General features: G+C 32.6%; 1 protein-coding gene across 1 annotated transcript; it reads right to left on the reverse strand.

Annotated features, from left to right (window-relative positions):
- Window positions 1–11,461: 11,461 nt before the first annotated feature.
- Window positions 11,462–15,593, reverse strand: LOC143202542 (endocuticle structural glycoprotein SgAbd-2). Its single transcript, XM_076414151.1, has 4 exons — window positions 15,436–15,593; window positions 14,872–15,050; window positions 11,841–11,956; window positions 11,462–11,785 (listed from the first exon to the last, which is right to left on the reverse strand). Exons 1-4 carry the CDS (start codon window positions 15,538–15,540, stop codon window positions 11,571–11,573), a joined length of 615 nt encoding a protein of 204 aa, XP_076270266.1. The 5' UTR covers window positions 15,541–15,593; the 3' UTR covers window positions 11,462–11,570.
- Between the last annotated feature and the right edge of the window lie 2,531 nt (window positions 15,594–18,124).

Genomic DNA, 18,124 nt, shown 5'->3' on the forward strand with positions numbered 1-18,124 from the left:
CCCTTAATTTTTAAGTTAAATATGAAAAATTGTATTTTCAAAAAATGCGTAAATGTCAGTTTTCCTTACATATCTTAAAAACTATAAATTGTTAAGCAATTTAACATGGATTTTCGTTTATTTCACATCAAGAAACATATATTTTGAGAATTTTATCTTAATCTGAGAGGCAAAAAAATCTGCACTTTTTCCATATATATAGTCGTGAAAATTTGCGATTTTTTACCATTTTCAATATTTTGGCTGTCATTTCCGTTTGTGTAATCGTAAGTCAACGAAATTCACAGGGATTATACGTAATTTTACGCTGGATCGAGTAGTAGTATAATAATTTTTATACGGCCCTTAATTTTTAAGTTAAATAAGGAAAATTGTAATTTCAAAAAAATGCGTTAATGTCAGTTTTCCTCACATATCTTAAAAACTATAATTTGTTAAGCCATTTAACATGGATTTTCGTTTATTTCACATCAAGAAACATATATTTTGAGAATTTTATATTAATCTGAGAGGCAAAAAAAATCTGCACTTTTTCCATATATATAGTCGTGAAAATTTGCGATTTTTTACCATTTTCAATATTTTGGCTGTCATTTCCGTTTGTGTAATCGTAAGTCAACGAAATTCACAGGGATTATACGTAATTTTACGCTGGATCGAGTAGTAGTATAATAATTTTTATACGGTCTTTAATTTTTAAGTTAAATAAGGAAAATTGTATTTTCAAAAAAATGCGTAAATGTCAGTTTTCCTTACATATCTTAAAAACTATAAATTGTTAAGCAATTTAACATGGATTTTCGTTTATTTCACATCAAGAAACATATATTTTGAGAATTTTATATTAATCTGAGAGGCAAAAAAAATCTGCACTTTTTCCATATATATAGTCGTGAAAATTTGCGATTTTTTACCATTTTCAATATTTTGGCTGTCATTTCCGTTTGTGTAATCGTAAGTCAACGAAATTCACAGGGATTATACGTAATTTTACGCTGGATCGAGTAGTAGTATAATAATTTTTATACGGTCTTTAATTTTTAAGTTAAATAAGGAAAATTGTATTTTCAAAAAAATGCGTAAATGTCAGTTTTCCTTACATATCTTAAAAACTATAAATTGTTAAGCAATTTAACATGGATTTTCGTTTATTTCACATCAAGAAACATATATTTTGAGAATTTTATATTAATCTGAGAGGCAAAAAAAATCTGCACTTTTTCCATATATATAGTCGTGAAAATTTGCGATTTTTTACCATTTTCAATATTTTGGCTGTCATTTCCGTTTGTGTAATCGTAAGTCAACGAAATTCACAGGGATTATACGTAATTTCACGCTGGATCGAGTAGTAGTATAATAATTTTTATACGGTCTTTAATTTTTAAGTTAAATAAGGAAAATTGTATTTTCAAAAAAATGCGTAAATGTCAGTTTTCCTTACATATCTTAAAAACTATAAATTGTTAAGCAATTTAACATGGATTTTCGTTTATTTCACATCAAGAAACATATATTTTGAGAATTTTATATTAATCTGAGAGGCAAAAAAAATCTGCACTTTTTCCATGTATATAGTCGAGAAAAGTTGCGACTTTTTGCCATTTTCAATATTTTGGCTGTCATTTCCGTTTGTGTAATCGTAAGTCAACGAAATTCACAGGGATTATACATAATTTTACGCTGGATCGAGTGGTGATATATTGATTTTTATACAGCCATTTATTTTTAAATTATACATTGAAAGGTATATTTTCAAAAAATGAGTGGATTTCTGTTTCTGTCATATATCTTAAAAACTATAAATTCTAAAGCGACTTAACATGGATTTTCGTTTATTTTATCCCAAAATGCATATATTTCGAGTGTGTTATCTTTATCGGACAGGTATTTTTTTGGGCACTTTTTCCGGGAAAATTGTCGATTTTTTTAATATTCATTTTTGTTGTTGTAACTTTCCTCTAAATAATCGCAATAGCAATGAAGATTACATGGTTTATAGAGAATATTACGTTGAATGTCAACTTAAGTTTTATCTTAGTATACATATATTTTGATCATATTATATGTACAATACCAATTTGACTTCAGATTGACATCTGAAGTATACTAAACACACACCTTTGGACATTTTCTAGGTTTTTGAATTTTTTCCAATTTTGAAAGCTAGGAAACAACTATTTAACCGTTTAAGTAGCTGCTAGCTGAGCTCTGGTTAGATATGTGTTGATTGAACAGAGTTTATATTTCCGCATCCTCAAATTTTAGAGGCTGTCCAACGCTCTAAGGTCTATTTAAAATTATTAAGAAACATGTTTTCCTTCTTGTTTCAGTTTTCTTCTTGTATTCTAGTTTCAGTTAACAAATATTATGAAAAAATACGTTTAATATTATGTGAAGATTTACAAGTGGGCATAAAGTCAGCATATACCATATTGGTACGAGATTTTAATGTCAACAGACAGAGGAAATTGGGTTTCTTATACTACTGTTATTAGAATACAACGTAAACGTAAATATTACAATATGTGTATCCTATTATTATTATTATCATCCAATTATTACAATATATTTTAGATATACTTCTTTGTTCTACAGATCTACCAAAATTTAAGAAAATCAAACATCCATCATTAAATTTATATATTTTAAACTAGCCAAGGTAACTATGCCAAAACATCTTGTCTTATCGAGCATGAGACACTTCATCTTCATACTATTATCGCGGTCTCCAACGGGGAAACATGCTATCACTAGCTACTCTTTATATAGTATGAGCCTATATAAGTGACGTCAGCCTTTCGTAACAGTTGATATTTGACTTCATATGGTGAATTTTTAAATTTTGTGCTTTTATTTTATTTTATTGTGACAGTAATGCGGATCGTTCAAAGAACGAATCAACGCTCCCTGTATTATCTTTTTGAAATGACGCGTATCGCATTATCAGCAGGTGGTGAGTATGTCTCATTTTCATGGCTGCACCGGATTAGGATTGGCATGTTCACGAGTACGACATTCTACCGACTTGTCCGATGACTATCGTTTACCTTTCGTGTGGAAATCGAATAAATGCTTCATCAAAGATGCTGCGGTAGAGCCCCGCATGATGGAGAATGTCCACCGTCCGTAGCACAACTCCCGGCACTTGCTTCGTCGTTTTTATCGCGGTCGATCTCTATCGCCAACATATTTCCATGTACGGGTAGAAAAAATGGATTGGGATTAGAAACGTTTATTGGTTTATGATTTCGGTATGTGCACATATGTCGGTTTTTTTTCTTACTGGTGAGAGAACCAGCTGAATAGCATTATTATTGAAAACGTACCGTTTATGCTGGTCTCAGTTTGATGCATAAGGACATTTTTTTGTGTCCAGTCGTTACTGTCGGAGATAAAAAAAACCGATGTAAAAGCCAGTAGAAAATGTTACATGTCTGATTTATATTCAACATTACGTGGTGGATACTGTTTTCTGTGAACAAATAGCTGATGCTTTTCATTAATACTAAGAAATTGATGAGCAGAAAGGGATAACAGTTATGATGTATCAGGTTATGCAATAATTTTAATTGTCCCACAATAAATATGCAGAGGATAGGTGAAATAATGTTGTGTATATGTCAGGTCTTCATAGTGTTTGGGGAAAAAGCAGCCCGATTTTTCCTAACAGATCCCTTTAAAGTATATATAGTCTAATCCATTTGAAAGGTAACAGTCCATAGAACATTCTAAATATAAAAGTAGAGGATAAAAGTTTATAGTTCTCCTGTATACGTTCAGAAATATTTTGGATTGTTTGTCAAAGACCATTCTTCACTATAGTTCGTATGAAATATTCTCCAAAATAATTTTCCATGTCAGATTTTACACTCTTGTCGAACGACGTATGACAAATACACTATAAGATCGCAACAGCAAGGGAACCGTCCTGTTGCTTTTACAACTGCACCAACCAAACCGACATAACTTTATTTAAAAACACTTAAGTAAAATAATATAAAAGAGTCATTTCATTTTAGCCCACGATACGTTTTAGACGTTACGTTTACATATACGTTTTTCATTTTAGACGATGGAATCGTATTTTAATTAATGTTTCTAACTCTCAGGTTGGTTAATTTGAGACGCTATATTTCGTGTGGACGCAAGCCTCTTGATGTTTCGTGAAACCATTCACAATAACCTATTCCTGTCATATTATTTTGTGACTCATCACTATATTCCTAACCTCAATTAAACTCTATGCTTGGTGGGTTCAAAACTCGAATGAAAGAAAACAAATATAAGCGATATAATATATCTAACACGTGAGGGTTATTTTTTACGATGGCTCAGCTGATGACATATTTTGTTAAACCCGAGAAACTTATTGGAACTTACCAAAACATCGAAAATTTTTTCATAAAAATACACCTCGGTTGTTGGCAGGCAAATGTTCTCTTTCAAGGCCTCGTAAACCTTGTTGTTTGTAATGTAATACCCAATCCCCAGGGAATCGTTATCCATCAGATAAAACCATGCAGACGTTAAGGATGTTTAAAATCAATTAAAGGCACCAGTTATGGTTAAATCCTCAGTTTCGGAAAGGTATTCGAGAGTCTCTGCGGATCGTCAAGCAAGGTTGTGGAATCTTCAGGGTCGTGACATTGATGATGTCGATATTAGTTAAATCATTGGTTTGATGTTTTGTTTTTTGGTCTCTCTTCATCTATATTAGATTTTTTATTAATATAAAGCAACCGTTATAGGTTTTTCCTTCCACAAATAACAACTCAGTTCAAGTTCTTTTGAAAACGCGTTTGTTCGCGAGCTGGTCGACATGCTGGGAGCTTGCACCGCATCACCGCTAACTTCCTCGTTTCCTTTTTATAACAAAAACAATAACGACTGCCCGGTTAGCGGGTGCCATATCCCCAAATTTAATGCAGTAGCAGTGGTGACCCATAGGGGTCAAATGTGAGACGGTTTCGGTTTAGTGTATTGGTAAGCCCAGAGGCAGTCTTACATAAGTGGTCAATTGAAAAGTCCCCGGACTACCATAGTAAAATACATTTTTTTGGCAAAATTAGTTTTTTTTATTCAACATAATTCCCTTCAAGGGTAGTAGCGATACCATTTTTGTAGTACGATTTGTCCTTTGCTTCAAAATAGACCTCAGTTTCGGCGACTACCTCTTCATTCAACGAAAACTTATTACCACCGAGCATTCTTTTGAGATCCGAGAACAGAAAATAGTCGCTGGGAAAATAGTTTTTGCTTCAACTATATTTTTCTCTTCAAAAAGCAATATTTTATTAACACGTGAAATTCCTTTTTATCAATTTTTTTCACAATAACAAAAGTTGTTTCACTCAAAATGCTATAATTCACAAACTGATGATCCGACAGCTGTCAAGTTCATACAGGCATCTTTTGAGAGTTAGGGTTAACTAAAAAACATATGGATTTAATTGTAGTAGCGCCATCTATGTGTTAGGCCGGAGACTTTTCAATTGACCTGTTAACCCTGTCCAACTTGTTACTCCAGGTCATATCTCCGCTTTCGGGTATGCGTCATTCATTTCACCACCTGGCTTTAGGCCAGAAGAAAAAAATTAGTGTTAATTTACAATATTGCTATGAGAAATAATTTTAAAAAATTATCAGGGTTGGTATCGAATTCTCCGCGGAGTGCCATCAATGTCGATCGGAATGCGATGGTACATCCTCGATCTCATATAGTACCCGCAGAACCTTTTCGAAAAACAATAACAATCAATCTGCCGGCGTGGTTGCGCAACTAACACCACACGACCACACGTAGTTATGAAAACTATCGGCCGTTATTCTCCTCGGAAACAATGGCGGAGGACGAGCTTATTGGACCGGATGGGGAATTTCTGTTGGGCCGTCATTGGCAGGGAGGCCGCTGCGGAATCCGTGACAATTAACGCGTGGGACGCTAGGACACAACAATCCAGATCGGTATCGGATAGGTTATGAGAATTTTGTCGTCTGAATATCCTTCGATCTATTATTGAAACAACGTTTAATCAATAGATATCGAGTTAATAATTAATATCATAAATTGTTCGCAGTATCACATGCACTGTTTGATCATAATCATAAGGAAAACTCGCTCTCAAGTCCACATACAAGATTTACGAGCAATTAATGAAATTTATTGATTGGTATTATCAGTTTGGAGTTTCCCCACTGCTTTAACGTTTTTTGGAAGCTATTAACATAGAGCCTGTTAATAGTTATAATGCTTAGAATTTAAAAAAGCGACTAATTAAATCATCAACAAAATCTACACAACAAACATCGAGACAAAAGACTTAAATAGACAAAAAAGTTGAAATTATGTAAAGGTTAAAATTATATCTTGTTCCTAAAGAGATAGCAGGAGGGAAGAAGTCATTTTTGATGGATCAAGGCTTGTTTTTCACCAGGTCGCACTCAAGTTGCATCAGGTTATATAGTCTATTCAAAGTTTTTTGTATATATATCATCAAGATGTTTAACGTATTGCCTGCCGTACAATATTTTCCATCTCATTTTATTCTAGTTAAAAAGAGATACAATGCCGTCTGATCAGTTCGAACGCGTAAACGAACGAGCCTGTCAAAGTCGCCCGGTTGTCAGACGTACGCAAAATTATTAACAGCAAAAGTGATAACTAATAAATTATTGTGGCTGTATAATTAACTGTACTTTTTAGACGTACTATAATATCAAAATAAATTATATTTGATAACATTTTTGTTCAATTATTTTATTTAGATTAGAATTTTGTTGTATGTCAAAGACAAACTGAAATAAAACTCAGAGTTGATGCTGCAACATTGCGACGTTTTGACGTCACAAATTTAGATGACCTATGTACAAAATAACTTGGAATAGACTATATATCCTACGATCTATAAATGGTTAAAGATCTGTCCGATGCTTTAGATTTTTTTGGAAACTATTAATATAGACTAATGGGGAACTATAGACTGAAATCGACTATCGACTGTTCAGTAATTGACTACTTTTTACTATTGACTATTTCAGTCTCTATTTTTGGTACAACTGTGTTTACTAGTAACTATTTTCGGTCCGACAGATTTTATTACTATTTACTATCGACTGTTTCAGTCGTTTATTTTTAGTTACTGTTTTCGGTTTTACTAGTTCATTCGACTGATTTTTAACGTTTCGGCCTTCCGTCCTAGCCGCGACCTTGAAAGTAATGCGCCGAATTTATGCTTATATAGATTTATATGTAATATATGTGATTTTATGTTTTTTTTTTGTAGTTTGCTTGTGAATAACTATATATTGTAAAATAATATAGCAGCATTTGGGAACGCTAGTTTTCGAGGGCAAAAAAATTAAATTGTAAATGATAAATAGTAAGATACTTTTGACTGGCATAATAGGTAATACTTTTTTGATAAACTTTCACGATTTTTGTCCAAGCCTCTTGTTTGTCGAAACTTTTTTCCTAAAATCTTGAAAACTAAAATTAGGTTAGTGTTTCAAAAATTGCATAGATCCCGAAAGATTTAATGAGTATTTTACAGTAGCAGTTGTTAAATTTCTTTTAAAAATATTAACGATAAAGAGGTGAATAAAGTATATTAAATATTTGTAATAAATACATTTTCTGATAGGAAAACTCTACTTTCATATTTTTTTGGCTATTAAGAAGAGCACCACAGTTTTTATTTGTTAACGAATGGACTATCTTAATAGAATGTGTTTAACTTTTAAAACCCATTGAAATAATGACCACCGAGTTATCTGGTGAAAGATATCCCAACGATGTCTTTAATTATACGTCTAATAAGTGGACGGCAACATTCCATCAAATCCAGGATTTTAACAAGTGAATGGGCAATTCAAAATCTGGGCAAATAATTGACGATCGAAGAAACCGTCTCACGGCAGAAAACTTGAACATGATAATATTCACAGTAATTTAAAAATATTTCCGTTCAAAAATAAATAAAACTTTTATTTAAAAAAGGTCTGGTAGTTATTGTACGATCATTTTTAGGTTCATCATGGATTAGATTTTTCAATGAGTAGGTATACGTTTACATTTTATTTAGTAGTTATGGTTATTGAAAATCATTAGTTCTTAGGTTTTATTTAAATTGTATTGTACTATTTATATTTATTATCCTGTTATTTATAAATTGCGATTAATATATTAAAACATGATAAAACATTTGTGGTGTATCTCACATTGTCTCACACAGACAAGAATTCGTACATCTTCGTCTGACATCACAAATGGAAAAAAACAGTCGAACCGTGCATTTGACTGAAAATAGTAATTACTATTTTCAGTCGCTAGTTTTTTAACTATCGACTGTTTTGCGACTATCGACTGTTTTCAGTTGATAGTTCCCAACGTTAATATAGATCAAGGAATGTTAACAATTCCAGGAATTCCAAAACAATAAAGCAGATATAATGCTTAGAATTTAAAAAACGATTAAATAATTCAGCAACTAAACCTAGGCAGCAAACATCGATATAAAAGAAACATATAGACAGACAAATAAATGATAAAGTTGTGTAAAGATAAAGGACACTTTAAAATTAAGCTATGTATAAATTAATATTAGATTTTAAAATAAAGACCGATTTACCAAAGCTTCACCAAAATTTTTCATCAACGTTTACAGTTAAATGATAATTAATATGAATATTTTTTTGAGCTATGAGCAAAGCCAGTAGCCAAGGAAGTAAATTAAATATGGCGAATTAGCTGGATGTCAAAAAGCTATGCTGGGCTACTTTGAGATGTATGACGAGGTGCTAGGTTAACTCATCATGGCAGCTTCTTTTGTAAATTGATGATTAAAATCATGAAAAGGTTTACGAATTATTACATCAGTCAGTGTAGTATTATAAATAATGTTGATGTCTGTCAATGTGTCCATTGTCTTCAATTTGCCTCATGATATGTGAAGCTGATTTCTAAACACATTCTAGATTCTAAAGACAGACCATATATTTGGTCCCTATATAACATCTAAATAACACTTCTCTAAAAGAGGGTTATATTTATTTAATGTAATAAACATTTCGTAAATACAAAGATAGTCCTGAAGATGGCTCCATGGCCGCCTCGTAACTGTTATGCTATAAACTATAAAAATAGTCCATCCAATTTGACATTAAACTCAACATAGATCCTGAAATTTACAAAACTGTATCACTTTTTATACGTGACTTATAAGGAAATGTCTAAAGAAGGACAACGAAAATTTACCAACTGTTCTACATATAACGCCATTTACCTTGACAATACTAACCCGAAATAGCCCGATCATTAAGAAATTTAAATCTCCATTTAAGTAACAATAATTGTTTCTGTTTATGGCTAGATGGTTGACATTGCGTGCATTATTTCGCGCTTTGTGACATAATTATGTTCGATATTGAAATTAGGTAACAATATATTAGATAGTGTCCAATGAAATCTAATTAAAATTTTAATATACCCTATAAATCGTATTAAGATATTTTAAATCACACAAAAATACGTCAAATTATACTCAAACGTCAAACAACAACACGCAGAGGTCGCTATCGGTCGCGTCCTGGATCATCTTCAAGGCGAATAAAGCTCTCGATAAAATTTGTCCCGGTTTTTAACACCTACTGCGTGCTCGGCGAATATCTCGAAACAAACAGCAACATTTACACTTACATAAACGATCTGCAAAAGAAGAAAACGACTATTGTTACGTAAACGATGCGCCATTGTCATTAAATTAACGATTGCCATCATTGCCATTTTCTAGAACGGGACAAGTATGTAGAACAACCGGGTTTCAGGGTCTGCCATCGAGATTCTTTATGGTTTATGTCATTTTTTATGCCGGTGCTTTATTACGTTCGGATTGCTCAACCATCTCTCCTAGATGCATCTTCAAACCACTTTACATATTAAAATTCGTAGGTGTGTGTAACTACAGCGTCATCTATCCACGTGATGATGTATCTTATATACTAACTAAATCTAAAAATTACAGGTCGCTACAATCCCGAGGTTAGACAATCCTGAAACCAATAATATTCATTAATTTAGAGTTGCCTATTGTTTACAAAATTTAATATAGTAATATATATTTTGTGCTATTAATACTGTATCTGCAATAAGCACTAAGAATTGATTGTTTGATATAACCCCGTTTTTGAAAATAAATAAATGACTAATGATACAATAACAATGACATTTTAATTTACTTTTCCTTAATTGCGCTATCTATCGGTGTGTCCGTCTATTTGTATGTTTTATTTACCTTAAGAGAGGGCGCTCACATTTCAAATCACATTTAATTACCGGTAATATATAATAAATAAGATATTGATAATTATTTGTAAATATGACTATGAAGTATTTTGTCAACATAGTCTTTATACTGATATAAATAATGATATTAAACATGATATTTACGAGCAATTTAATTTAATTAACACAACAGATAAAGGACGTTAATCAATTTTAACATTCGATATGGGATAATTGTCATAAATCCTGATATACTATCTTTCTTAATACATGTACAGAAGATATGTAAATATAAAACAATGCACAATGCTATAGTAATACAATAATTATTAAAGTTAAAGGATAAATAATTAGTAGAAACAAAAATGTTTATGTTAGAAACTATATTTCTTCCAATAAAACAGTCAATGTATGTCAAAAATGTAAAATCTTTTTTAACCTCGGAGTATTTTTCTTTCTCATTTTACTAATTAGCATTACTCTAGTTAAAGAGTAACAGAAGAAATCGTCGTCATATGTCAATGACAACAATGACATAATGCAAATATAGTAAAACAACTCTAAACTACAAGCTATTGTCGCTGTTTAAGTCACTGTAGTTTGTATTATTTACAGTATTTTATGAGTCAAAATAAACGAAAACTTAAATTTGGTGGGGCAACGTTGCATTATAAACTTTGATGACTTGCATTGGCTGTTTTATTGGAAGAACTATGTATCGGCAGTTGCAGATAGGTAGACTATTCCTATGTTTTGTGTTGACAATAGCCAGCAATGACTTATAGCCTAGAATCTACGCATAGGAACGCCTGTCATGCGTACTTTTTTTGATTAACTAAAATTTGATTTTTGCCATGTTGCCAGTTCTTGTAATTTATATGTATATTTCAAGAATATAATATATATTGAAAACATTTTCATCGATTCGCAAATTAACCTAAATCATGCCTTTAAATTGATTAAAATTTAAATTTGGTGTGATACTTACCTTACCCATAATGTACTAACAGTTTAAATTGGATTCCACCTCTTAATCGCTTATGAATGGTAATGTCCCGAGATTTGACGCAAAGTTTGCCGAAGTTAAGCGACAATGGGTCACTGAAACTAGCCACTGTTTACTTACTTAAGTTCCAGGATACTTTTTAAACGCCTAATCGAACAAAAAGCGACAAAAAATCGTGTATACAAACATTTATTCAGTTACAAAACACAAAGGTACTTCGACTTAAGATTGACAGGACATGTTTCGCGAATACGGTTCAGTCAGTGGATAACCTGGAAGCGGTTAAAATCGGAAAGCCGGTCTCGAAACGGGCCTCTGCGCCTGGAAGGCGTTTGGTCTGTACTGAGACTGTACTTGAGGTTGGACGCTTTGGGCCTGAGCGATCTGGGCCAGGGCTTTCTGGATCTCGGCTGGGACCGGTGGTGGTGTCGGGAGATGAGCGCCCTCTGCCCTGAAACCGTTCTCATCGGCCACCCAGGTCACGGTGATTGGTGTACCTGAAACAGAGTGACTTTGTAACTGGTTCCACGATGACCAGGTAGTGAGATTTACCGTCAGGGGCGGTGTAGGAGTAGGATCCTTGGATGACTTCAGCTTCTGCGTCTTTCTGGCCGGGGTTCTTCAAGTAGCCCTGGGCTTGAGCTTGGGAACCGTCACCAGAAACGTAGCTGAAAACGCAGAAGTGTTAGTGATACCTGACAACTGTTACTTAACGGATACTATGTGATGTTTAAGGCAAATTCTACTTGTTTGTCTTAGGGAGATAGTGGGAGAAACTGATGATCCAAGTGGTACAAAAGGAAACTGCCAGATCCTTGGGTATAAAGCGATATATCAATATATCTGAACATAATATGGTTAATTAATTCATAAATCTATAGGGGGTGGCATTTCCTTTACATGTTCCTCAAAATATTGATAACATTGGTATGTGAGATTTTGTCGTATCAACCAAACATTTCTCCATGTCACTGTTATATTCTACAGTTCTACCTTCTAATAATTGATTTCTACTATTTCATCCAGATTTGTTGGAGAAAGTTTGCTGTACAAAATCTATAATGTCTTCAACATAGTTCACTTCTGCTTGAAAAATTGAAGAGATAAATCTTAATTATGCTCGCGATGAGAAAATTACTAGAAAATACCAGTTAATTTCTATATATATATATATATATATATATATATATATATATATATATATATATATATATATATATATATATAATTTGCGAATGTCCTAGGCAGGAGTTCAAAATCTGATAAGGAAAATGATCCCAGTCACGCCAGTAACCAGGCTGGTAAGGTACGATGTCTTCGATAGATTCGCCAGTCGGTAGATGCCGAGGAGCCCACGTTAAACTGTAGGTACAGTCCAGATAAACCCTCGTCGGTAAAAGGAGACTTTATATATAAAAATAATTGTAGTAATTTTTCTTATGTTGCGTTTTACTAAAATCTAGAATGATAAAGAAATAATCTGACTTATTAGTTGAGAAATAGTCTCCTAACGTCAGCTAATAACTGATGTTGTTGATGATGACGAAACAAGTAGAAACGTGGCGAAAAGAGTTTGATATATATCAACATTAGTCCATATTACACAAAATTCATAGATGTATTTATCAAAAAGCCTAATTCGTTGTATTTAGCAGATTTTGCTCCATTTTATTATCACTTGTTCGACTAATGGATGCCCGATTCCTCAAGCAGAATCAGCTAAATACCTCGGCAGCCATATTGACGGCAGAATAAATTGGAAACATCATGTTAGACAAAAAGCAAAACATATTAGAACCAAAATAAAACAACTATACCGGTTAGTCGGAACACACTCTCCACTTGATCTAAAATGAAAGAGATTGTTAATCAAATAAAGTAATCAAATAAGTAATAAAGTTTATCAAAAAAAAATTAAATCATTTTTCCATTATTTAAAAACCTTTAAATTCATTCATTCACCTCATAACATTTGTTATTCGAATTATTAAACGATCTCAACAACTTTTTTTTTATTATAAAGCAAACAGGATTCCTATGACTGTACAATCTCACAGTCATCATCGCTATAATTTCTCAGATATATTACAGTTAAAACGTTGTATTTAGACACTTATAAAAATGTAGCCGAGACAATAGTCGATTGACTGTGGGGACAATGTATTTACTTTAGATTAGCTTGACGTCACTAACATCTATTTGATTAAGACACATGTATACTACGAGAATTCTTGAAATACTTTTACAATACCATAATAAAAATAATTTTTAATTAAAATATATTATACATTTTCATTGATTCAAATATTCCTTAAACCAGAAAATATCAATCATATCGAATCACATAGGATGATGTAGATCAGATTTATCATTATCTATGCCTCATCTAGATCCTACATTAGTATATTAAATCACATGACACAAAAACTACTTTTTGAATCATAGAAGTTTAGATTTCCCTTTCGACAACCCCAGGTATGGAATAAGAATATTTTGCCACAAAACTAAATCTAGAAAACTGGTTACGCTTTTCTGCTATGCAGTTTAATTAGTACATTTAGTTATATAGTTATTTAATTCAATGCAAGAAAGAAGCTGATTGTTACATGTAAGAACTTATTTTTTAACATCATTTAATCATCATCATTTTTCTAGACCGAATAATATGTTATTTCAGAATTTTTTGTTTGCTCTTTATTCATTTATGACCCCCAAGAACAAGATATTTAAAGGGAATTTTAATTTTACAGGTTTACTTCCTAGAAATTCAATTCCTAGAAAAAAAACTATATTGGTATCTTCAATCGAATATTTTAACGATGTCAATTGATTCGTAATCAGATTAATAGGAAATTTTATCATTTTAAAATATTATCACAACTCAATATTACACAACGCCAGTGCTTAGAGGAAGCTTACTTTTTTAAATAATAGCACTGTAGTTTTTTTTTAATGGAAATATTTCTAATTAAATATTTAACTACCTAATTCTTTTAGATGCTACAGGTTAGTAACAAGGGCAATGCCTGTTCAAATAAACGTAACCATTAAGAACAAAAAATTCAGTTTTAACGATTTTTTAGACAATATAATTCCTATACTATATGTTTTATTGTTATTGTGTGATGCTATATATTATCCAAATAATAATATTTATCCCTCTACTTGGAATAAAAGCAACTCGTAATATATCTATGAAAAAAGATTAACGTCAAGATTTTGTATCAGAATAATTCCCAATAATGGTAAAATTGTGTATATATATATAGAGTAAAACCTTTATTAATATATAACGATTTAAATACACTTTTGACAATAAATTTTTAAACATTAAAAAGTTCTTCCATGAGCTTTCTTATTAAACAGAATTAGCAGTCTCATGATACTACAACCCTGTTTAACTCTCAGAACGTCCGCTCCGTTGTATTTCTGATCAATAATGTTAAAACTGAGTAGGGAGTTTTAAGAACTATTGGTTGGAACCAAAATTTAAAAAAAAATATACAAATAGTACCCATGGGAGATTATTTTAAAAGATACTAAATTTGGGGTCTCCCTAAAAGAAAGTTAAATTATCTCATACCTATAGCTGAAGGATCCATCAGGGTTAAGTTCGTTGGATTCCGAAACAATTGGCACTACCGCTTTGCTGTTGAGGCTCTGCTGGTACTGTTGCTGCTGTTGGGGGTACTGTTGTTGGGGTTGCCTATAGTAGTTTTGAGGAGCAGCTACAGCTGTAGCCAAAAGGCAACCAAATAAGATCTGCAAATAGTAAAGAATGTTGGAGCTTTAATAATATCTCTTCTCTTGAACATAATTTTAACAATGGGATGATATACTAGACAAAGAAAAGAAAAGTTACTTTAATATTTATGACATATTAGGCCAAGATAAAAAAGGAAAAAAGTATCTAGTAGAAGAAGATATTACTACATAAAAAGAAAGAATAAATATAATATTCATGTGTTGAGTTCGGCAAAAATCAATAACTCATTACTTATAAATATTTTTCTTTTCCATTGTTAAATCGTTGAAAATATATTATAATAATTTGATTTATTATAAATTAACTTTAAACCATACAAAAGAATTACGAAACCTTGATGCACAATCTCACAAATGTTAGTAATGAAGAAATGATACCTACCGCAATCATATTTCGAAGAATAAAAACGAAATTGGACCAAAATGCAGCGGCAAACTTAATTTTCTCACCACTTGTTTTACCACGCCGGGTTGCGTCTTCATTCATCTCATCATCGATGCGGCTATATATAATTGTCTTCTTCAACCCCCTCTCTCACCGCCCGTCTGCTTGCTCTTCTCTCTCCCCCCGTCTCGCTACCTTTCCGTGTCCCCCCGAATTTGATGGACCCATCATCGCACATCATCTTCATAACTAACAGACACACCCTGGTCCGTATTGTGTTGTGCATCTATTAGTCGAGATCTAACCGCAAGGTCAAAGTGGAGCTTCGGTCTTTCGGATCGTTTTTCAGAGGATTCGTAATCTAGCCGGCTGGGAGGATGTCTAGGTAGTTACGTCATCGTGTACACCTGTGGGTTCTCTGAAGTTTCGTGGAGTTTATTCTATTTTTTTCGATATAATACGAAGACTTATGTCTTGAGATGGCTCCTACTAGGTTAATTTAGGGGCATCTTGATTTCTTTTATTATCATCAATTGTCAATTCAATTTAGTGGAAGCGTTCTTGTTTTATAACCCATATGTTCAGTAGGTATTTTTTATTATTATTTAATTATTACTAGTCGTTTCCATCTATCCTACAATTTGTCTTTATGATAACTTAAATATAGGTATACAATTAGGAGGACCCATCGGCCCTATCTCAGTCTCTGGTGAAATAATATTTATACATGTCCCTGCTGTATTTTTTATTATATGCACCTAACTACACAACACTACACAAGATCAGATGGTTTGATTCTTTTGAATCTGTGTCCTTTTCTGGTGGTATCCAAAGGCTGCAATATTTCAATATTCTCATGAGAATGGAGTCTTTCCTCATGCCCCCTTGCAATTTTCTTGACTTATTGACTGACTGTGGGTATATGAAGGTCTCGATGTAGATAATCAGTCCTATAGTATTTGGGTGCACCCACAATACCTCTCAGGACATTGTTCTGAAAAATTTGTATTTTATTTATGTTACTCTTGGCAGAACATCCTCATAATTGAACTCGATATGTCCATATAGGTTTCAGTATTTGCTTATATAATAGCAATTTATTTTGTACTGATAATTGTGATTTTCTTCCAATTAGCCAGTACTTTTTCCAATATTTCAATTCCAGTTCTTTTTTTTTCCTTCTTTATATGTTCCTTCCAGCGAAGTTTCGCATCAAGATTCATTCCGAGATATTTAGCGTTGTTGCTATATGGAATGATAGTATTATTTAATGTTATTGGTACTTTACGGTCTGTTTATAGGTGCACTGCACATGTACAGATTTACTTTCATTAATTCTTATTTTCCAAGTTTATGTCCAATTATTTATATGGTGACTTGCCTGTTGTAATTTTCGTGAGGCTTCTTCACTATTGTCTCTGACAGCTATAATCGCAGTATCATCAGCAAATGTAGCCATCGTGATATTTTCCATTTGTGGTATATCACAAGTATAGAGTAGATAAAGCATTGGTCCCAGTACACTTCCTTGTGATACACCTGCTTTAGCTTCTTTTATTGTATTAAGCTTCTTTTTGTTTGACTCTAAACATTCTGGTTGTAATATACGATTGTAATAGTTCGGTGTGTTGTTTTGGTAGCATTTTCTATAGTTTATGAACAAGACCTTCATGCCAAACCTTATGTAAGGCTTGTGCTACATCTAAGAATATAGCTGAGCACTTTTTTACTTTCGTAGGCTTTTTCAATAACATTTGTTATTCTGTGGACCTGGTCAATTGTTGAATGCTTGTTAATAAACCCAACCTGGTGTGTTGTTATTAGGTTTTTTCTCTCTATGATAGATTTTATTCTTTTCAACAGGAGTTTTTCAAAAACCTTAGATATTACTGGCAGCAGTGATATAGGTCTATAGGCTTTTATTTCGTTTGGTGACTTCCCAGGTTTTGGGATCATTATAATTTCCGCCATCTTCCAAATGCCTGGGACATGTTATAATCTTTTGGAATTTTCAGTTTCTATGGCCGGCAAATTATATTTGATATTAGTTTCGTTTGGTTTGAAAGTTTTTTCTAGATATTCAGCAAATGCTTCTGCTTTTTGGTGATTGTCACGTGCCCAATTCCCACATAAGTCTTTTATAGGTGGACTATTCAGTAGATATTGATAAATCATCATGACTTTTACACCTCATGGATGTTTCTGTTCACCAAATCTAGTTTCTCTAATCAATTATACAAAAAGTAATAAGTTATTGATGGAATTTATGTTATACAATCACATGCAGAAGATCGCTTCCATAAGTGACCTCCTGTGACTTTCAAAGTACTTTACACTGGCACTATGAATCACATGTTGCATTTCGTGATATTTATGAAGTCTTGGTGAACTTGTTTTGTAATCAAGAAAGGTTGTCGAATATGAAGTGAATACAATCTTTAAGAAATTCATCAAGCACCATTATATCCTCAAAAAAAATTTGGTCTTATTGAAAGTTTCGAAAAGTAAAAGCCATAAATATTAAGCAAAATTCAACTCTATTAATAACTACCTTCTTCAAGAAGACTAACACTCTTCGAAACATCATTTTGAAGTCAAACAGCCAGTAGTTAGCCGGCAGTTACTGGGGGCCAGGTCCGGACTATACGGGGTGGTCATAGGTTTAACTAGCAACTACCCAAAATAG

Source organism: Rhynchophorus ferrugineus, unplaced genomic scaffold (genome assembly GCF_030347505.1).
Source record: "Rhynchophorus ferrugineus isolate W39M unplaced genomic scaffold, kcgeb_rfMv2 rfM9, whole genome shotgun sequence".
Lineage (NCBI taxonomy): Eukaryota > Metazoa > Arthropoda > Insecta > Coleoptera > Curculionidae > Rhynchophorus > Rhynchophorus ferrugineus.

What these genes read in the sequence shown, in the direction of transcription:
- LOC143202542 (XM_076414151.1), bottom strand. Translation starts at nt 15,540, where the DNA reads ATGAATGAAGACGCAACCCGGCGTGGTAAAACAAGTGGTGAGAAAATT. An exon ending in GATGGATCCTTCAGCTATAG is followed by an intron (nt 11,957 to 14,871) that starts GTATGAGATAAT and finishes CTGCGTTTTCAG; the next exon opens with CTACGTTTCTGGTGACGGTT. An exon ending in CTCCTACACCGCCCCTGACG is followed by an intron (nt 11,786 to 11,840) that starts GTAAATCTCACT and finishes ACTCTGTTTCAG; the next exon opens with GTACACCAATCACCGTGACC.